A 23,977-nucleotide genomic window follows, 5' to 3' on the forward strand; every position below is an offset into this window, starting at 1 on the left:
AAAATTTATAGGTATACTAATAAAAGGTAAAATAATAGTAAAATTTTAATTGAAAAATAATTACATCCATACACACTACATCCAGATATTTTTATCGATAACGCTTAAACCTCAATTATGTACGAGCGCCACTCTAGTTCCTTGCGGAAAGAAGGGAACCGGTCGTACAAGAAACAATAATGCCGTTGTGGATATCGTTAGCGGCATAATGCATTGCGCCGTTGCCTAGCACACTACAAATAGTTTTCCATGCTAAGCCGTCAATGTAGAATGCATATTCAAATTGCCACGCGTTTGTTTGGCAAAATGGTCCGACTCAGTAAAATCATATGTCACTGGATTTATTTGTTAAAATGTGTTGTTTTATTGACTAATACGTAAAAAAAATGTACTCACATGTGGTATGTAACTCCATGATCCCTAAGCACTCCTATTTCTACACGAAACAACGCTACAAACCGGCATTTTACGTAAATTGACGAGCACATTTTTTAACCGCCTTCAAAAAAAAAGGAGGTTCTCAGTTTGACCCGTATGTATGTATGTATGTATGTATGTATGTATGTATGTATGTATGTATGTATGTATGTATATTTGTTCGCGATTATCTCGCGTTTGGCTGAACCGATTTTGATGCGGTTTTCAGAAAAGTGTTTCTTACATTCTGGAGAAGGTTTTAGTATACATAGATCTGAGCTGATGCTGAACCCTGGCTGTAGCTAGTGGAACTCAGGTTTGGTGCAACATAGGCTCACGCTGTTTTGGTCATCCGACACGCCTTGATGAGCACTTGGGAGAGCAGTACTCAAGATAGAGCTGATGCTGAACCCTGGATGTACCTAGTGGAACTCGAGAATCTCGAGATGTACCTAGTGGAACTCAGGTTTGGTGCAACATAGGCCCACGCTGTTTTGGTCATCCGTCTCATCTTGATGAGCACTTGGGAGAGCAGTGCCCAAGATAGAGCTGATGCTGAACCCTGGCTGTACCTAGTGGAACTCAGGTTTGGTGCAACATAGGCCAACGCTATTTTGGCCATCCGTCACATCTTGATGAGCACTTGGGAGAGCAGTACCCAAGATAGAGCTGATGCACCAAACCACCCTGGCTGGCAGGGTTCACCCTGGCTGTACCTAGTGGAACTCAAGTTTGGTGCAACATAGGCCCACGCTATTTTGGTCATCCGTCACATCTTGATGAGCACTTGGGAGAGCAGTACCCAAGATAGAGCTGATGCTGAACCCGGCTGTACCTAGTGTAACTCAGGTTTGGTGCAACATAGGCCCACGCTATTTTAGTCATCCATCACATCATGATCAGCACTTGGGAGAGCAGTACCCAAGATAGAGCTGATGCTGAACCCTGGCTGTACCTAGTGGAACTCAAGTTTGGTGCAACATAGGCCCACGCTATTTTGGTCATCCGTCACATCTTGATGAGCACTTGGGAGAGCAGTACCCAAGATAGAGCTGATGCTGAACCCTTGCTGTACCTAGTGGAACTTAGGTTTGGTGCAACATAGGCACACTTTGTTTTGGTTAACCGACTTGTCGTCGTGTGCCTATGTTGCGGAGTTCCACTAGGTGGGTCGATGAACTTTTTTCTAACTGCCTTTAAAAAAAGGACGTTCTCAGTTTGACCCGTATGTATGTACGTATGTATGTTCTTCGTGATTATCTCGCGTTTGGCTGAACCGATTTTGATGCGGTTTTCAGAAAAGTGTTTGTTACATTCTGGAGAAGGTTTTAGTGTACAGTTCATGGATGGTTTGAAAAACCAATTGGACCCGGTAGGTGGCCATGCTATCGGTATACCTACCAACAAATTTATGTTGCTAAAACCGATTTAGATAAAATAGTGGGAGTGGGAGTCGGACTCGGACTGGGACTGGGAATGGGAGTGGAAGTGGGAGCAATATACATACAAATCGTTTAGCACCAAAACGTCATATTATGTTGTGTCGCGATTATCATCGAGTTAGGCCATCACCAACATTAGTAGACTAAATGGAGAGCCTAACAAACTAGTATTTTAGTCCAAAACCTAAAATAAATAAAGTATCTACCTATCACTAAAAAGTAAAAAATAAAATAAAATTAATAAAAAATAATTAAAAAATTAAAAATAAACAAAAATAAAACCAAAATAAAATAACTTAATATAATATCTTTTTTTAAAAAAGGGAACCGCCTTCAAAAAACCAACTGAAAAGTACAAAATAATTTTTATATGGCACCCCTTTACGTGTCCAGTCCCTATCCCAAGGCGTAAAGCAATTTTTTGCCAAAAAGTAATTAATACGTAATAATAAGAAAATTAATAATCATCCTGGTAATTACTTAGTTTTTGAAGGCGGTGCCAAACCAACAAAAACAGTCTTTATTACCAATCAGAAAAACAATACGAGTACGTAGTACCTACAAGAACTAAATTAATGGGTAAACTAAGTATGTCTTTATAATGCAAGTAAGTACAGCGTTCTTCGTTGTCTAAAATATCGGTTCTCAAAAATGTTGGTTTGGCACCGACTTCAAAAACTAAGTAATTATCCGGATGATTATTAATTTTCTTATTATTACGTATTAATTACTTTTTGGCAAAAAATTGCTTTACGCCTTGGGATAGGGACTGGACACGTAAAGGGGTGCCATATAAAAATTATTTTGTACTTTTCAGTTGGTTTTTTGAAGGCGGTTCCCTTTTTTAAAAAAAGATATTATATTAAGTTATTTTATTTTGGTTTTATTTTCTACGACAGCTAAATTGCGACTGTCTTACCGGTCTTACGGCGGACCATGTTGCGGCGACACGCGCCACGCCTCCGTCAGATATCTAGTACCTTCTATGATCTGAGGTGGTGCTAATTTAAAGCACTAGTGGATAATTAGCACATTACGTAACTATGCCAAAAACATAAAAGGTCATATGTACTGTAAAACGTTGTACGATACTTGTGCTTTCCTCCCTCCCTCCCTTCGGTCGTGTTTTAATTTATCGCCACTCGTTTCTAATTTCCTATTTTGCGCACTTGTACCGTAATGTACCTACTATTACAGCACACTCTTAACAGCGTTTTCAGAATTGCATATAATATGAAAAATTTCGGTCGATGCCAAAATACAGTGTGTAAATCCAATACGGGCGAAAATTTAAACGGTGGTTAGCACAGGACCTAAGAAGTATATTGAGATAGATTTTACTTAGAAATACAATGAATTTTTTAACCATACAAAATAATTCGGCCCGCAATGTAATACACTACACAAGTTACGGGATACGAGCTTTTTAAAGTAACTGTGAACGCTTGTTGGCAGTTACAATAAAAAGCTCGTATCTCGTAATGTCATGTCATCTTATGTTTCTTAATGTTTGCAGTACATTGCTGCTCGGTACATCGGAAAAAAAATAATTACGGGGTCATAATTAAGTGTAACTTAAAAAAACTTCTTAATTACTGATTAGACGTGTAAATTCTATATCTGGTTTAGTTTATTGCCCGTATTGGACTTACACACTGTATACATCATTTTCGGAATCGGAATTGCGCCCCGAAAACCTCGAAATCGAGTACCATGTCGATTTTCAACAAATTAAATCTATTTTCAGTGTTTCAACTTACTGCGTGCACTTCAAGATCTTTCCCAAGTAGGCGTTGTCCTCAGTGTCAAAGTTGTCCTCTGGATCGTTCTGGAACCACCCCCACACGCTCTGGATGGCGCACTTGTCCACGGTCACGGTGGGGTTGATCGCGGACGCGAGCGGCGCGAAGCACACGTTCTCGAGGCGAGATGTGTTGCCGAGGTCTGTAACAGGTTTCATTGATACGTTTTGGAAAAAAAAGCCTTGGATATAAGATTTCATCGTCAACTTTACCTATCTTCAATCCCTTTGAATGTCAAAACTCTCTAAATGACAGGGCTTGCAAGTAATTATCAACCGACAGAATCGAGGACAGATCTGGGGCCGATTGCATAGCAACTCGTAACTATTTATATCAGCGAAAGTCTCTTTCTAACCAAAGGAATTGGAAAGAGACTTCCACTAATATTATTAGTTACAAGTTGCTATTCAATCGGCCCCTGATAGTAATCAATTTTCTCACTTAGGTAATGTATTGTGCTTTATTTAATGCGTTTAAATACCACCTAATAATCAACCTAAAAGTTCGCGGTCATAAATTGCATTGTAGAGTCAATGGAATGTATGGGGTCCAATACATTTCACGACTCTTCTCTTTCCGCACAGACTTTAACAGTATATTCACCAATTAATTTTTGCCTCTTTTTTGCCTGGCCATAACACAAAGGGAAAATACGAAAAAAACCGGCCAAGTGCGAGTCGGACTCGCGCACGGAGGATTCCGCACCATCAACAAAAAATAGAGCAAAAAAATCGTGTTTGTTGTATGGGAGCCCCCCTTAAATATTTATTTTATTTTATTTTTAGTATTTGTTGTTATAGCGGCAACAGAGATACATCATTTGTGAAAATTTCAACAGCCTGGTGACAGACGGACGGACGGACGGACAGCGAAGTCTTAGTAATAGGGTCCCGTTTTTTACCCTTTGGGTACGGAACCCTAAAAACAACATGGCGGTACATGAAACTCACCCATAATCCTCTTCTGCAACGCAAACACCTCCAGCATGAAGGTGGAATTGAACACCGCGCCAAATGTCGTGGTCTCGTTAAATTCATCCGTGTATTCTATCTTCGGGAGGCCTTTGGCGCTGGGAGCGAAAACAAAAATATATAGTGCGTCAAGCAAATCTTGTCAGTAGCAATGTACTGCAAATTAAAGTAGGGTAACACCATGTAACACTCAAAGAGCAGAATTGCGCTAACATAAGCAGCAATGTACATCGAACCAAAACGTGTTTATTTTTCCGCCCTTCATACGTCAGTTCGAGTGAATTATCATAACCTCAAATTTTAGTAATGTTTACCGTCAACGAGCATGATTGTACATTGTAGGCACCTTAGCTTTGCTTGAGGTCATGCATAATCTTGGTATTTAATGGTGACAGCAGAAATTTCTCTTGAAATAGAAACGATTCAGAATGTAAACAATAAGATGATGGCTGTCATTCACGATCCACATTCCCCAGATAACACACAGATGACACGCGATTTTGGAATTATTCGAACACAGTGTTGCTAACCCGCGATTTTTCAAATTTGCCGCCTTTTACTACTGACAAGATTTGGTTGATCCAGTATAGTTAAGCTATGTATATCACAGTGGTACTAAAATAAAAGTTCGGCATTTATAGACGGGTCTATCGCGAAATTTATTTTATTCGCGGCTAATTGATGTCCCAGCAAAATGTCAAAACAGACATCACACACATTTGACATTTTGCTGGGATATCAGTTAGCCGCGACCACGACCAGTGAAACCTGTGTCAAAACGTCGGTAAATAAAGGTAATAAAATAAATTTTGCGATAGGATAGACCCCGTCTATAAATGTGAGATACTGTGTTCAAAACGCGGATGTTTTAAATATTATAACATTTCGGCTCCGTAAATCTGGTAGTTATAAGGTTCTCGTGACAAAAAACATTTTCAACTGTCACACTCGGGGCAAGATAACGGCTGTTTGGTAAGGATCTTGACTGAATTTTTCAGTCAGATTTATAAGTGAGCGGAATTACTAAGAATAGGTAGATAAATTATATGTAAATACCTGATGATAACCATCTCAGTGCGGTAGAACGGCTCGAAGTGTGAGTCGAAGTATTCTCTCTCGATACGAGAGCGGGATGTGGGCGAGGCCCAGAGCTCGACGGGGTTGGTTGTCACTTGCATGTAGTGAATGCCGTGGCCGAGACCCACGACCACGCAGAGACCTTGAGGAAATCATTTGTTTATGTATATGAAGACAGATATACACAAATGAAGAGAGGCTTTTTACATGTGCTAGCCCGGCTGTAGGGTTTAAAAAAACGCATTAAATAATTGATTGACTTTAACAACTATTACTGTTGAAATTCATTTGTAAAGGTACATGTTTTTTTTTTTAGTTTAGTTCCAAATTCGGTGAGCCGTTCGGTAAAAGTCGTAAGGGTTGCTGGGTCGCAACAGATTTCAAATATACACAATACTCAAGAAGGAATTAAATCTCTTGTAGACTAATTAAAGTAACAGTACTGGTATGTTGATTTATGTCGCAATTTATTTTAAGAACGTATGACAAAAGTTTATTAATTCTCATTCTTTCTTGTCCTAAAAACCCTAAGCTTTTGCAAAAAGACATATTTTATGCCATCCATTTGGATGAATACATCGCCAATACTAGTACAGCTGGCGTCGGTGTATAAACTTACCCGCAAACAGCACGATCCAAGGTTTAGAGGCCATATGGTAGCCCCACCACTGGAAGAAGTCCTCCAATTTGGTTTCCGTGTCCGCCCCCAGCCTCTCGAAGAAGGTGGCTTCTTGTAGACCATCAGGTTGGTCGATGGAGCGAGGGTTGGTGGCCATCTCTTGCTCATTGTCTGAAGCCACACCTACGCATTGTGGAAAAGTTATTTTGGCTTAGGGCCAGTTGCACCAACCACGTTTGACAGACTGATCAAAGTCAACCGGCGCGCCCCGGCGCTTTACTATGAAAATTTCCATACATAAAAATTTTGCGAATTCAACGGTACGAACAGTTTGGTGCAACCGACCCTAAGGCCCAGTTGCAACGATCACAGTTGACGGACTGGTCAACTTCAATCAACAGTGAACTACCTTTTTTTGTGAGGCACGGTTTGGTGCAACCGATCCTAAGTATTGTAGCTTTATAGCTTCGTATGTTTATATTATAACTATTTTATTCTAGTACCTATTCAATAATTAATGGGTAAAGTTGTTCGTGTATTTAAAATTATTGTTTTTGTGCAGCTTGAACTATACGAACAAATCAACATGATTGCTCCAAGAACAGGAATTTCAAGTTTTTTTCTCGTAATAGAGCTAGTGCATATTGTTATGGATAAAAATAAGAGCCATGCTATTAGTATTTGTCCAAAATAAACATTTGGATAGCGTTGACCAGCGATAGTTATGTATTCATATAAATATATTTTTTATTCAATCATGCATTGACGTGGGTTAGACTTTCAGTTTGTTTAATCACATACAGATTAACTTATCATCTGCTTTGTTTTTCTTTTTTTTTAATTACTGAAACAATTGACAGCAAACTGAACGTCAAACCAATGTCATACTCCACAACCAAAGTAGTTCGATGATATTTCCCCCTTCTTTCCTTTATGAATATAAAATGTTACTAAGTAGAAAATGATAATATAAAATAAATTTTCCCATAAAAATAAAGACTGACGACTTTCGACTTAAAAATAATTTTACAGTCAATAAATTGTAGTACCTAATCGATAAGGTCCTAGGTTACCTTAAACTCCTTGAGACCAATATATGTAAATTTACCAGCCAAAAAACGACCTCGAAATTTTTATTGCCGTTGCTTACCTTTACTAACTTTATCCCTTATCAAAAAAGAATAGGGTCATTGTGGGCAAGATATTCGCTAGGTGCACGACTGGTGCTGCCCTCATTTTGTGGGTTTTTCTACGTTAAATCTTATGGAATAAAATTAGTTCCAACGGCTGCCGCTAGCATTAATGTGCGACATTCCACAACAAGCTTACACACATACAAGTAATACACACTCCTGTTTCTTTCCTAATTCCTATTCTTATGTTTAATATAATTATAAATTTTATTGACATGATATGATATGACTCCCGCGATACAGGTCATGCCTAGTGCGGGGTTCACTGTAACGTGCCTGTTAAACTTTTATTGTCAATAAAAATATTGTTATATTGTTATTATTGTGTATTTGTGACAATCGGCGCCACTTCTCCCTCTACCGACTTCGCATCTTGACAATACCTACTACTCATAGACTAGGAATGCTCTAGACTGAGTTTAGAGCAATTATTTCATAAAACCGATGCTGCCAAAAATACGGGGGTGCGGGGGACGAGGTGAGCGAATCCCGTGCCGTGATTGGTCCGTTCAAAGACACGGACCAATCACGGCACGGGATTGACTCGAAGATGGAGTAAAACTACCGTACAAGTGGCAGAGGGGGTAGCGTTACTATGCTCAGTCTAGAGGATTCCTAGTCTATGCCTACTATTATTTGAGTTTCGACGTAAAAAGAAGGAGGAAATATATGTAGTGTGTTTGTGTGTGTGTGTTATACGTACTAGATCTGTGGCTGTGTAGTGGGCTGGTCTCCGGGCCGCCACCGCGCCGCTCGCCGCGCCACCCGTCTGCCCCACAAGCACCGAGTTAGCACATGCCACCATACCACTTATTGACTAGTGCATAACCACAGTGTAAAAACTAACAATGAACCGACGTCTTTGATGTTTGCATAAATGCCGACAGCGGACAAGAACCCAGTAGGTTGTCACAGACTTTTACACAACTACCCAAAAATTACAAACATTTCAAATAAGACACGCTAGCCCTGTAAGTAGTACCGAGCTACTAACAATGGCGATGTATGCAGCTCGGGTGCGTGCGACTCATCAATAATTTTCAATTAATAAGAAAATAACGGTCCCTATTTAAAAAGTCCTCACCTATGGAATGCACTAGTTAATAACTGTTAAATTGCTTTGCAGATTCCCACACCGTTTCATGACAAAAGAAACGTTATGGATATAAATACATAATATGATTACTCATCTTGCAAACAATTTTGAATCTTAGCGTGTTGGCGTAAGCTTCAAAATGTGTGCACGATAAAACCTTCACCCTACGAAACATAACACAAGGTTTCATGCAAATAGAATGACGGAAGCGGTGACAAAATAAACCTTGTGCGCAGTTAAATTGATATTACACTGCATAATTCAACAAAAATGTATAAAGGGTGTAAACGCATATGTTTGTATCGCCTCTATTTCTAGTTTTAATTCTATTTTTATAGGAATAAAGATATTAAAGAGTTAAATATTTGTGTTATGATTAGAACATAATTATTATGCAGTGTATAGAACGAACGTGTATTTGTCTTCAGCAAATTAAATCATACATTTATCATATATGTATTTATCACATATCATTCAATTATAGAAAGACATGATACTATTCGTGAAGGTGCAGAGCAAAAGGGTAAAACTTGTCCATAGGGCGCATTTTTTCTTAACCTCGTGCCACCATACAAAATTATAGCCAAGGAAGTTAGAATCTTGTTGTATTTTCAATAAAGTTGAATTTCATTTGTTCGAAAATTTTACGAGACAAGTGAAATGCTACCCACTTTGTTTTTAATTACGGTTGACATTCCATCGAAACTGAGTGTACATCCTAATGTACATTGGGCGGCACGAGGCTAAGAATCCGATCTAAAATCGTCCATATGACAATCAACATAGTGTATATATTACTCTGCACCAACACGTTTAAGGCAAGGTAGACCCAGGTTAATTCGTGATGAAGCAATCGGGATGGGTATACATTACCTTAATAAATAGTAGGTATAGATTTAGTGTTAATAACTTAAAGAATTTATCCGTCACCACGTAACTACATATTTAAATATCTAGGTATAACCTTACTTTGTCATATTTGGTGTTGTAATGAAAAGCGAACTTTATGTCTTATAGAATAAGATTTATTATGAATGTGCAATTGTAAAATGTTCAGCTAAGCGCGCGTGTCAAAACTCGTGTTTAAAACTGCATAAAAAACCAGTCACGTTCGATATTGAGCTTTGTTTGTTTGTGATTAAAGTCTATTTTAGAGTGATGAATTATCTTATCTCTGTGTATGATTACTGATTAGTCATGTTATTGTTTAGAAATGATTTAACTTCGTCTAAATTGAAATGATATTGAAAGTATTTTATACTGTGTCAGTATAACAAAACCAATAATTGGACTATATGTATGTGGATATCAGTGTCAAAGGGCGGGTGCCCTTACCAGGTGGTAACGTTCAGCAGGTACTAATAAAACTACAACCAATGATAAAAGACCTTTAGAGCTACCGATTGGACTGGATTGTTGGTCTTTTGAGTCTAAATTTGAATAACTCTATTCGTTTTTGAGACTGCATTTAAAAAACTTTCAAGTTTTTAACTCCGCGCAAATCTAAAGTACTCGAGTATCCGAATAAAGACTCAATAATTTTATAGGATTTAATATAAAATGAATTCGAGTTGCAACATAATTACAAACTGTGTGATGTGTGCAATAAAGAGTATTGTATTTATAAGTCTGAAAAACTGAGCCAAGTCTTAAAAATACAAAATCGATTATTTATCCGAAACATACATAGGCGTCAAATCGGTAGCTTTCGAGGTTTATCACTGGGCCCCGTTTCTCAAAAGCTTGTAACTTGTAATACAAGCGGATGTCACTTTTGACAGCTTTTGTTAGAAAGGGACTTCCACTTGTAAATATTACAAGTTATAATCTTTTGAGAAACGGGCCACTGTGCACTGGTCTTCGTTTGATCCACGACGATATGTATACCATCATAGCATCCATTTTTACGAACTCACCAACAGTATTCTCCTGCTGATTGCAACAATAGACTCCGCTGAGGAACAGCGACGTGAAAATGACGAACACGATAGCCATAATCACGGCGTAGCCGTCAGCGCCGTGGATACTGAAGGGCTTGGGCGGCGCGGGGGTCGGGCGCGGCGCGGGGCACGCGTCGTCGCAGTCTAGGCAGGAACATCCCGGGGTATCCTGTAGTGTTTTTGTAAATTAGACTTTATGTAAGAGCGGTAAGGCTCAATTTCGAATAACGAGTTGTCCAGGCGTTCGGTGGCGCGAGACATGCGGCATCGCACTGTTTCTATGGCAGTGATTGTTAGTTGTTAATTAAACACTAACGTTAGAGTGATAAGGTTTAATTTTGAAAAACCAAAGACACTAAAAAATCTTAGTCGTCTCGACACTTTCACAAATGGAGCGAGTTGTAAGTAGCCATATGATTTAATTTTTAAGTGATGCGTGATCTGAGGCTTCTGGTCGCAATGACCTTTCCGCCAAAATGCCGCCAATAGGCTACATGACTAATTTTCATTTATGGTATCAATCGATCGGGTTTGTTTTTAGGATCAAATGTCTATATGGGACCCAATTGCATTAAAGTAACACAAAAGTCAGAAATTGTAGTCAAAGGCAGACAGTCGCACTTCACTCGCGAAACGCTCTATACAAAACGGCCAGGGGCCGTGACGTCATCGCCCATCTTGTAGTATGGACAAAACAAGAAAATTGCGTTTTTGTCGGTGAAATATTGCGTTTATGTATATAGTTGCTATACAATATTTTTTTGGATGAAATGTAAGGAATCGAATGGTACCCTTACTTTTATCGTTTTTGGAAGTTAAAAAAAATTAAATTTTGAAACTTCAGGTCTTGTATTTTTGTAATTTTTCAATATTTTATTTTAATATCCACATTATTGTGATAAACTGCTCGTTTGCTATCTATTTTACTAGATTTTGTTATAAAATTCAACATGTGGCATCATCCCTATTCTGGTTGATGTCACCGCTTCTTCCATAATGGCGCCCCTCTGTGCCCTAGGACCGCCCCTGATGACACTCGTCTCCGCACATTTCGAACGCATCATCTCAAAAGATTTTGTTTAGAAGCAACAAAAATGAATTGTCTTACTCGACACAGCGGGGAAGTGTCCGGATTGAATAACTTGTAATCATCGTTGGGCACAGGCTAAAGTTAGTTAACTAACAGGGATGTTGCGAACATCCGCATCCGCATCCGCAACCGCGGAACTTCCGCATTATTTTCAACATCCGCATCTGCATCCGCATCCGCATAAAATCGATGCGGAGCTTATGCGGATGCGGATGTCGAACAAGTCGGTACAGGAACGTCTTAGCGGCGGCGTAAGTGCTAGGTAATTTCGTCATTACCTATAACGAAATCGTCTATATCCAGAAAAGTCGGCGAAGTTACTGTTTATTAAATATAACGCACCTATATTCTTGCTCAAATACTAAACGTTTCGTTTTTTTTAATAAAAAAAAATACTAAAAATGTAATATTTGACGTTTTCTAAGTACCCACAAGTACCTAATCTTGACATCCGCATCCGCATCCGCATCCGCGGATGTGAGCCTTTAAATATCCGCATCCGCATCCGCATCCGCGGATGTCAAAAAATCTGCATCCGCAACATCCCTGTTAACTAAACCTCAAACAACCCTTCGCTGTGTTTTGGTTTTGTGGGTATCGTCTTGGGTTGTCCCATTCGTTTTTCGTCAAGTTCTTAAATTAGTCCTATTCTGCTTTCGTCACCCATTCTACATTCGTCACAATCGTCGGTGGCTTTAAATGTAGAATGCGTGACGAAAGCAGAATAGGACTAATTTAAGAACTTGACGAAAAACAAATGGGACGACCTAAGACGATACCGTTTTGTGTGACCATGCTATAAAACTGTCTTACCTTAGTTAGGCCGACACTGCAGGGAAGGGTGGGCGGATTGAACAAGGTGTAGTTATTATTGGGCACAGACTCGATGTAGTTTATCTGGAAGGGCACAAACGGGCCCTTGGTGCCCATGAACTCGAACCAGCGCTGCGCCGTGCAACGCTGAGCGCCGTACTTCAGGCACAGAAAGTCCATTGCTAATTTGTTCGCTGACGGCATTTGGACCTGGAAAGGAGGTTTTGTGTTATAGAATAGAATAGAATAGAGAGCGTTTATTCGTGACAAAAAATAAAAGAGAACAACAAGTAACATAAAACAACATAATAGTCACGAAATGGTCCCGACTCAGCATGGTGCTAGCCTGGCTAGGCTAGCGCTGGTCTTCCGTCGGGGCCATGATCTTTTACAGCACGAAGTTATAAAAAAAGCACACATTATAAAAAAGAAAAATTTAAAGACACCATTATTATAACATTAACAAAACACAACAAATTTTAGATTACAAAATTGAGATAAGCTTTCATCACCGTCTGTTCAGTCAATGGATTTGATTTCTGTGACTTCGTAACTTTGTCACAGTGACAATCGATGTGTAAAGCAACAAGTACCTTTAGTACGTTTGGCACTCTTGAGGTAAACGTGTCACTATCGTATTGATTGAATCAAAATATTGTACGCCTTTGCCTTTGCAAGAAAAAATACGTAACTTTAGATTAGTAACTTGTATTTCCACCACCAGGGACGCCGAAGATCGGGCAAAGTGGACACGAAGGAGTCTGAAGGCGGACCCCGGGTCCTCGCGCCCCGCGCGGGTGCACAGCTGGGATTGACGCCAGGATGATGATGATGATGAGATTAGTAACTTGTATTTACCTGTTTGCACGAGTTATATGTGGCCTCCTTGTATGTAGCTGACAGGTAGTAGTCCAACTCCACAACGTTGAGCGCAGTGCCTGATGACAAATACAACCAAATTAATGTATTATACAGTGTCACATCAATATTGTATAGAATTTCACGTCAATCGGTACATAACAAGGTCAAAACTTGAAAACAGAACCACTTTTTAGGATACTGAATGCTAAATGCGTCTTTTAAGCAGTGGCGGATTTGCCCTAAGGCCGAGTAGACCCGGGCCTAGAGCGGCCAGATATTTGGGGCGGCAGTATATGAAGGGGGCTGAGAAAGGGGCGGCTAGTGCTTACTGCAGGGCCTGGGGCCTAGGGCGGCAAAGACTGTAAATCCGCCACTGCTTTTAAGACTTAAGGGTCGATAACACCGCTGCTTAAAAATGGTGACGGTACGGAATCGCAGTGACGTGCCGTAAGCGTACCGTTTTTATCGCATGATCTACACACCGCTGCTCAAAACATGCTGACGGTGCGAAATCGCAGTGCGGAATTGTGAGTCGACTTTCTTGATCCACGAGTTCCACGACTACTCTTCTACTTTACTCTTCTTCTTGATTTTGTCGGCGGATTACCAATATCTTAGTATCAACTTACCAGTGTTGGTGGGGCGACAAGTCGCTCTGCCGCGGCGAGCACGTGATGGCGCAGAAGTATTTCAAGAAGTTGTTGAAACACGTGGGACAACTCGACATTAACTGCTAGCCAGTCTACCGGTGTAGTTATCAATCAGTTTGTATCAACTTACCATTCTTGGTGGGGGCGACGGTCTTAGCGACCATGAAGTCGCTCTGCTGCGGCGAGCACGTGATGGCGCAGATGTGTTTCAAGAAGTTGTTGAAACACGTGGGACATCTCGACACCAACTGCTCGGCTGTTTTGATCTTGTTGGAGAAGTCCTTCAGCTGATCATTGTTGCAGCAGACGTTGCCGCCGAGGTATTCGGGGCAGTATTTCTCCAGGACCCACTGGAAAGAAAAAAAGAAAAGTTAATTAAATTATATACCGAAAGATGTCATATACTATTCAAAAAGTGGCGTAGCGTAGCCTGGTAGTGGCTCGAGACCGGATTTAAACCGACGTCTTCAGCTTTCGCGACTAACGCCATAATCTCTAGGTCACAGCGGTATCCGTCGCTATTGATTGAACTAAAAGTATTATCAATCAAGATAAACCCAATTCTATTGACATAATTGTTTTATGACTCGGAAGCCAGGCATATTTTTAAAAGTAACATTTCCCTTATTAACATTTAAAATGCATATACTTTAGAAAGTTCACAAATCGCTCAATGTTAACTTTATGTCACAAAATCCTTTTTGTAGAGACTACGCGAGTGTTATCTTATCTGTACTCGTTATCGGCCAAAGACAATAAAATTGCATTCCTAACAGATTGCACAATCGACAACGCAAAGTCGATATTCATTCATTCATTTTTTCAGGATATTAACGCACGTTTTTATTACTGTGATAATGAAGATAATTTGTGTAAATCCCGCATGATTTATATATTTATAGTTAAATGATTCCTTTTTCGCGTAAAACCCTTTTGAGTCATTCCAATGCAAAATCACATCTAGGCGCAATACAGGAAATCTTCAATTTCAACAGGGTCCTAAATAGCTACATTTCATTATCCTTTTCTCTGCATTTAAGCTATTTTAACTATTAACCCCCATATATATCGATATATTTGTTCACCTTGTATACTGTGTCAGCAACTTACTACTTTCATTCACTTTGTTGTCCGACCGGTAGCCTAAACCACGTTATGTTATCACTCATATCACAATGTTTTGCCTCGTCTGTTCGTCTACAATAACAAACAAGTACGTTTTTGTTTTACATATGAGGTTATCTCCTACCTCCTACCGGATATTTCATAGTTTCGATAAATAACTTTTGATCTGTTTTATTTATATTTCGATCAGGTTTAATAAATGTTTACTTATTGACTAGGTATTTCAACCATACTAAAAGCAATTGGTTTTGGATTGACCCTGTGTCAGATCTAATATGAAGGTACTACATAACTCGGTATATATTACCTATATATATACTCGTAAATATTCATGGTCTACGATGAGTCATTGTTAACCCCGAGACCTATTCATGCTTAACTTGGTTGTCCGTCTCATTTAACATTATCTTAATAAATAAAGACAAAGCGGTTACTGACTCACGTCTACAGTTTTAGAGCAACTTAACTAATAGGTATATATGTATTGCGTATGCTAGCTTGCTCATACGAATAGATAACTAATGATTGCACAAGAAATAAATGTAAAGTGTAAGTGTGTGTGTGCCTACCAGGGATGTTGCGGATGCAGATTTTTTGACATCCGCGGATGCGGATGCGGATGCGGATATTTAAAGGCTCACATCCGCGGATGCGGATGCGGATGCGGATGTCAAGATTAGGTACTTGTGGGTACTTAGAAAACGTCAAATATTACATTTTTAGTATTTTTTTTTATTAAAAAAAACGAAACGTTTAGTATTTGAGCAAGAATATAGGTGCGTTATATTTAATAAACAGTAACTTCGCCGACTTTTCTGGATATAGACGATTTCGTTATAGGTAATGACGAAATTACCTAGCACTTACGCCGCCGCTAAGACGTTCCTGTACCGACTTGTTCGACATCCGCATCCGCATAAGCTCCGCATCGATTTTATGCGGATGCGGATGCAGATGCGGATGTTGAAAATAATGCGGAAGTTCCGCGGTTGCGGATGCGGATGCGGATGTTCGCAACATCCCTGGTGCCTACTAACATTAGTTGTAAGATTAAAATGTGTCACTAACGAAATTGATCCTCTGTTGGTCTTGAATACATTTAATTTAATTTTAATTTAATTTAAATTCGGTTGGAGCAGAGTCGCTTTTTCTAGAAATACGAAATATGGATCCTTTATTGTTTATCCTCTCCTTGCGTTATCCCGGCTTTTGCCACGGCTCATGGGAGCCTGGGGTCAGCTTGGCAATGACAACTAATCCCAAGAATTGGCGTAGGCACTAGTCTTTACGAAAGCGACTGCCATCTCACCTTTCAATCCAGAGGGTAAACTAGGCCTTTTTGGGATCCTCACGATTTTTTCCTTCACCGAAAAGCAACTGGCAAATATCAAATGATATTGATATAAAGTCGCCAGTCACAGTGTAATTTTTTGGAACATTTCAGGGGAAAATAAAATTAAGCTTTATCAACTCCACCAAGGCCTCTGATCACTAATCGTTTGTTTTGAATGATATTTGAAAGAGATCATATCATAATGGTACAAATCATAATCGACTGTATCATTAAATTCATAACATAAAATACCTAACAATAATTTAACCTGAAATTTTGGTCGGTTACATGTTTTATATTAAAATATTTTATTTATGTACTCACTAGAGTCATAAGTTTATACAATAAAAGTCAGTACAAAAATAAAAATACATACAAACGACAATAACAACTTAAGACTAGCTCAAGCCTAAGCCTGCTTTATATTTAATTAAAACATTAAAAAATATTTCAATAAATATCAATATCAATATTTGTATATTCACAGCCAACAAAATATGAGAAATGTCCGAAATTTTTCAAGTGGAAATTTGGGAATTTTGGAACATTACCGGCACATCAGTAGTTTTAACTGCCCATTAATGGACCTTACGTCTCTGCAATATGGTTTATAATCGACAGTCAACGACGACGATGATACATTTGAACGATATGCGAAGTCGTATAAATGCAAATGCTGTGTACAGTCAGCAGCAGAAGTTGCTATGCGCGCCAGGTGTTCAGAATGATCTTGACGCGACTTTATTGTTAATAGTAGTTTATGCAACAGTGATATAATAAGGGTTCTTAAAATTCAAGGGTCGAAGTTACAAAACGAGACGTAGTCGAGTTTTGTAAAAAAAGACCCGAGAATTTTAAGAACCAATTATGAGCTGTTGCATACATTACTTTTTCTATGACAGCTGCAGCAAAAAAAAAGAGTTATTATTAAAAAAAAAGAGTTATTATTTAAAAAAAATTGAGTTATTATTTAAAAAAAAAAGAGTTATTATTGTAAATGAAAACATACCTCTTTCAATCAAGATGATCGGAACTTGTATCTTTAAAAAAAATAAAGCAGTTGTATTATACTCATAAGATGACTGCTAGCAGTCATCTTATGAGCCTATAGACAAATCATTCAAATGACATTGCTTTAGATATCACTGTCAGTCATTTAATTGACACATTTAAGTGCTGGAGTAGAAAAAAGAATAAGAGCGTGTCAAGATAATTTTGAACACCTCGCCCGCTTAGCAACTTCTGTTGCTGACTGCACCTGTACCTATACGTTTAAATAGATTAGCTATGCATGGCTAATGTAATATCTATACCAGTAACCTGTAGAGCTAGAGGCCAAGGCTATCATGTGTCTAGAGGCAAAGATATTCTACGAGGTAATAAGGAAACCCTCTTCTGTTGTATACTAAATCAACCTTCTATGCCACTCAGATGTACTTATCATATGATGTCATGAATGGTCGTTAATCCTGGTTAATTCTAAGGCATGGAAGAAAAGTGGACACTGAAAAGGAAATTCGGTTACGAGTACCCAACCATCTAATTGGTGAAGATGGAAATGTTGTCGCGTAGCGCGATGGTGGAAAGAAGCGGCACGGATTATAGTACGTTTGATGTCAATTTAAAGTTATTTATATGTCTGATATATTTACGGAATAATCGCATGAAAACACTATGGTGTGCGTATTCGCGTCCAATGTGAAGACTGCTTTAATGTAGTTCTCAGAAATAATAAAGAAATCATTGATTTAAGAAACACTTATGACCAAATGCAACTTACTCTGGTATCGGCTGACCATTGGTGGTATCAGAGAATGGATGAATGCAGCTACTTTCACCAGCCACTTGTACAGATGAATTAGAGATAGAAAAATGTATAAGAATCTTAAACATACGACGTATAAATGTTTGTTTATGAATATTCAAAACCTGAATTATTGATGTCAGGGTTTTTACTCATTATATGTATAATAAATATGTATAAATAAAACATATATTACTTAAGTACATAAGTGATCTCATGACACAGTAAGTGATACTTTTTCCATACGCTCAAAGACAATGACATCACTATTTATTTACGTAGTTCGTACAAAGGTATAAACACATAATTATGCACTTAACATGACTTAACTAACCGCTTGTGTTGTTACGTTAATAGTCATCCGTTAAGGAATCCTTGCTCAAAATACTATGTAAGGTATGAAATGGCATTAAAAAACTTACAACCCATATTAAGTCTTATATAATATGCACATACGTCCTATAATCCTTTCGGCTTGTGTAGGTAATTATAGTTTCTAAACAATTATATAAGAAGTAAGTTATCCGTTACGACTCAGCGAATCCCTTAGGAGCTAGAGCAAGTATACAAAGTGTGACATAACAATTGGAAACCTCAGACATAAAGATTCCGTCACACAGGCGCATTTTCCGGGCGAGGCGTGGGCATATAAAACGCTCACGCCCCGCCCGGAAAATACGCCTGTGTGACGGAACCTTAAGGACAAATCTATAAATTGAGTTTTTTTTTTCGGTAAAAAATAAACGCCGGCTTTCTGGAAAATTTCCGGCCTCTGCAAAGTATAAAATACTGTTACATATGATTCACTAGTATTTAGTAGAATTACGGATGTATCAAGGGCGGTGCGTAGATATGATAATCATGATACTATGATGCTGTGATCAAGTTCTTTGGACTTCCTGATTTGCAATCACTCGGGTGTAACTAATGTAAACACTTATTGTAAATAGCACGTGACAAACGATGGGTAAAGATACTAATGATCTAAATTAGATATGTATTTTGTTTTAATTTTTGTCAAGCAGAAACGTCTGCGAACGATGCTATTAAGCTTAGCATAAAATTAAAAGTGGAAAAATTACTGTCCTGGGTGAGACTTGAACTCCCAACTCCTCCAACACCAACTCCTTGAACTCTTGATCCAGAGAGGCCGTGAGTTCAAGTCTCACCCAAGACTAAGCTTAATTATTTTGTTTTGTTTTTAGATGCTAAAATAACATTAACAAGTACTTGTGAGAAATAAGAGGTACTAATGAGACTAAAATATAATAATATGTCATACACCAACTGCTTAATTTTTCTTTGCACTTATTAAGGCTGTATGTCTGATAACTTGATAACATTGCTGACAACAACAACACTAGAGTCACACGAATCGCACAAACCAAGCCGCCGTCATACAATCGAAAGTTACGCTCTCATTTTAACACATTCGGTGCCGAAAATCCGACTATCGGGTATTTTATGATTTCGTTCCCAGGCCGGACGACCCGATAGTCGGGATCATGGTCCTACAGCTTTATATGAAGAATTGTTTGTGGCCTGGCGCGGGTGTCTTGATTGGCTTGGTGACAATGAATGTGTTAAAATGACATTCTGGGAATAACATGAAATGAAAGAAGAGCCAAAGGAGAAATGTCATCGAAATATGCACTATGGACATACCTACAATTAATTAATCATGGCATTTGACATAGAGAAAAAAATACATAGATTGCTCACTCCATACATCAGTTTTGGTACCAAAAAGACTATTAATTTCAGTGTCTACATCTAGCATCAAGTAGCGGAACTATCAGTACTTCTACATCTATTGTCAAGTAGTACTAATAGTTCCGCTACTCGATGCTAGACGTAGACGCTGAAATTAATAGTTTTTTTGGTACCAAAACTGATGTATGGAGTGAGCACTCTTGTCTTAGTATATTTCGCTATGCATTTGATTAACCATAAAAGTCCTGACGTCTCGTCTAGTTTGCCAATGAACCTCACACACAACAGGTAAACCGTGACCAGAGACAACATTGAAACCAGACGACATATTATTATGTCACGGGCACCGGAGAAACGATTCGTCCATTTTTAGTAGTTTATGCAACAGTGATATAATAAGGGTTCTTAAAATTCAAGGGTCGAAGTTACAAAACGAGACGTAGTCGAGTTTTGTAAAAAAAGACCCGAGAATTTTAAGAACCAATTATGAGCTGTGGCATACATTACTTTTTCTATGACAGCTGCAGCAAAAAAAAAAAAAAAAAAAAAAAAAAAAAAAAAAAAAAAAAAAAAAAAAAATTAAAAAAAAAGAGTTATTATTAAAAAAAAAGAGTTATTATTAAAAAAAAAGAGTTATTATTAAAAAAAAAGAGTTATTATTAAAAAAAAGTTATTATTTAAAAAAAATTGAGTTATTATTTAAAAAAAAAAAGAGTTATTATTGTAAATGAAAACATACCTCTTTCAATCAAGATGATCGGAACTTGTATCTTTAAAAAAAATAAAGCAGTTGTATTATACTCATAAGATGACTGCTGCTAGCAGTCATCTTATGAGCCTATAGACAAATCATTCAAATGACATTGCTTTAGATATCACTGTCAGTCATTTAATTGACACATTTAAGTGCTGGAGTAGAAAAACATATAAATAATATCGTTATCTGATTTACAAAATTTTAATACTTGTTTGCTGAGTGTCATTAGTGTCATTATAATATTTGATGTTGTCAAGCTGCGCGCAGTACAGATGCGTCATTTTTAGGGTTCCGTATCCGTACCCAAAGGGTAAAAATAATACCTATTACTAAAGGGGCCCACTGATTACCAGTCCGCCGGCAGATATCGGCCTGTCAGTTGTTCGGAACTGTCAATTTTTTGTTCTAACTGACAGGCCGATATCGTCCGGCGGACTGTTAATCAGTGGGCCCCTTCAGACTCCTCTGTCCGTCCGTCTACGTCTGTCTGTCCGTCCGTCTGTCTGTCTGTCTGTCACCAGGCTATATCTCATGAACCGTGCGTGATAGCTAGACAGTTGAAATTTTCACAGATGATGTATAGTTTGTAGCTTTCTAATAGACCCCGAAGGCTAATCCTATTGTCTATTGTTCAGTAAAACCGCACGTGCTACTTACCTGCAAAAAAGGGTCCTAATTATTCTATTTGGCACCTGAGCGCGGGCTAGTCCAACGCTCAAAAAACCAGTGTAGGTGCGCTCTCCGATAACGCGCCTTTGTTACGCATCTCGATGACACATTTTAGACTGGTTCTGTAGCGTTCGACTCGCCGGCACTCAGTAACCGAAGTACCGATTTTTTATGCAGGTGGTTGTGGCACGTGGCACGAGCGGTTTTTCTTAACAATAGACAATAGGATTAGCCTTCGGGGTCTATTAGAAAGCTACAAACTATATTTCTGATGATGCCGCAATATAATATATAACAAAAAATACTAATAACAAAATATAATAAATATTTAAGTCCCATACAACAAACGTGATTTTTTTGCCGCTTTTTGCGTAAGGGTACGGAACCCTTCGTGCGCGAGTCCAATTCGCACTTGTCCGGTTTTTTTGAGCTCTAGTAAGACTTCGATAGTTATTCTAGTTCGTAGTTATCGCCACCTAGAACGACCTCATAACTTCAAGTTCCCCACAACGCACTTCGCACATAAATAGCCATTAGAACTTACTGAACAAAACTACTAAATTCTCAGAATGTTTGTTTTGCTTAAAATAGGTACACACGGATATCGGATCTTGGCACGTTTTATCCAAATCAAATAAGCTCTGCAGGCGTATGACGGATAACGTTATCGCGTCACTTTTTAATACCGCGCGCGATTGAAAGAGACGGGTATTGTCATTGTCATGTTGTCACGTAGACAAGAGCGACCGTGCTGACGTATCTAAGCCATAGGATTAAATGTGCCTTTCGGAGGGAAAAGGTACCGTCTGTCCACCGTACAAGCTTGAGCAAAGAGTAAGGTGCCGCACTTATTTTCTCTGACAAAGTCACAAATACAGTTTCCATAATACCAACCCAGTAAATAGTCAAGTAATCAAAGCCCTTCATTGATTAATTACGTACTTGAAACTTTAATCTTTTTGTCAGTACGTTTGGACTATGGAATCTATTTTCACCATAGTGCGAAAACTCCAACAACATGGCAAAACTGTTATAAACAGCATTCTATTCGGCCGACGTAACCATAATAATTGATGTTAAAGATCCTAACAACGAAGGTCGAGTAAAGAGCAGATTTATTTACAAACATACCTGCCCAATGTAGGGCTTATCTCGTCGCAATACGGTTCATAAATGATCAATTGAGTGTGCTATTGGTCAGTACCACCAAATGATTAATGCTAACCCTTATTACAAGCACGTAAGGTGCAGGAATGGTTAGTCGAGTGTATTAAATGGTCAGTATCACGGCGATTCGCAAACCGTTTAGACAATTAGCGTGAGGTCGGAACTTGAGGCGGCGTGGCAGTGTTGGCATGTGATGTGAGGTTGAAGCAATTTAATAGTACTTATTGGGGAATTGAAGAGAACAATTGATTAAATGTAGAGGCAGACAGCAGGCGGTCTTATCGCTAAAGAGCGATCTCTTCCAGACAACCTTTGGGTAGCGGAAAACAGAGAAATAATCGAAAAAGTAGAAGAATCTATTGTTAATGTACAGTTTTAATTAAGCGTAATGTACTGTTGCCATAGGGCAAAATATAAGAATATTTACTTCTGACGGTCTCAATAAAAATCATCGGAAGATCAGCGTTGTAAGTCGCCAGCATCAAGCTCAGATTCAGACAATTTCGTGGCACTTTCTCTTTCCTATGCTTTTTCTGTTTTGTATAATTTTCTCTTCGATGTTTGTGCTATTACGAATAAATTATTTCCATAAATTTATCAGCACCATGCTAAGTTGGGGACCAGTTTGAAATTTCTATACTTCATTATATAAAAATATTTCATTTTAATGACTTTGTTTTACTATTTAATCCAGCTTAACGATTAAGTATAACAACTCGATTGTACAATTGTCAAGCTGTTAGAGTGCGTGTTCAGATATTTTGAGCACCTCGGCCGCTCCGATACATCTGATGGCGACTGTATATACCTAAAACCTCTCAGTAGCTTCAGTTTGCAGTAGGAAATAACCAGTTTATTTGTAAACAAAATCCGCTGACCTTTTTCCCCAACCTTCACTTAACCCCGTATCTTTTATGCCTTTAATTGCACGTAATATGAAAGCCTGAGCTCCATAACTACGTAGGTAGAGAGAGAGAGAGAGAGAGAGAGAGAGAGCTCCAAACTACGTAGAAACAGAAGCATAGTACCCGTACTTGTAAACAAGATGGGTGAATATTAAAATTAGCACGTTCATCAAATTCCAGCTTTGATAGAATGGCGTTATGGTTCAGTTTGGCTTGGATGTTTTGATGTTGGCAGACCGCCGGGGCATTTGTGTGGCGAATTCAACATCACCATATACTAAATACATCAGGACGTGACTTGTGACATGTTAGGTCATGGTCCAGCGAACCTGTGCTAAATACTGACATAGGTAAAATGAAAAATATGGTGTAGGAGCGTTTTACCGACTCTTAACTTCCTGCCACCGTAGCACAGTCGCATTTTTATCAGTTATCACGTTCTACTTCTAACAAGTATGTAAGTGCGAAAGTGACAAGCATAGTCACAGGCGATAAAAATGGAACCATGCTGACACTCCTGGACTTTGTCTACC

At 38.6% G+C, this 23,977-nt stretch overlaps 1 protein-coding gene across 1 annotated transcript in view; it reads right to left on the bottom strand.

Moving 5' to 3' along the window:
- Positions 1–23,977, bottom strand: part of LOC134653935 (NPC intracellular cholesterol transporter 1) — an 80,527-nt gene that overhangs the window by 27,984 nt on the left and 28,566 nt on the right. The window contains exons 3-11 of the mRNA XM_063509305.1: positions 14,102–14,321; positions 13,319–13,398; positions 12,461–12,670; positions 10,534–10,726; positions 8,225–8,290; positions 6,329–6,511; positions 5,689–5,851; positions 4,612–4,730; positions 3,620–3,803 (exon numbers count right to left, since the gene is read on the bottom strand). Of these exons, the coding sequence (XP_063365375.1) occupies positions 3,620–3,803; positions 4,612–4,730; positions 5,689–5,851; positions 6,329–6,511; positions 8,225–8,290; positions 10,534–10,726; positions 12,461–12,670; positions 13,319–13,398; positions 14,102–14,321 (1,418 nt within the window). The remainder of the gene's footprint in view (positions 1–3,619; positions 3,804–4,611; positions 4,731–5,688; positions 5,852–6,328; positions 6,512–8,224; positions 8,291–10,533; positions 10,727–12,460; positions 12,671–13,318; positions 13,399–14,101; positions 14,322–23,977) is intronic.

This window comes from Cydia amplana, chromosome 14 (genome assembly GCF_948474715.1).
Source record: "Cydia amplana chromosome 14, ilCydAmpl1.1, whole genome shotgun sequence".
In the NCBI taxonomy this organism is placed as follows: domain Eukaryota; kingdom Metazoa; phylum Arthropoda; class Insecta; order Lepidoptera; family Tortricidae; genus Cydia; species Cydia amplana.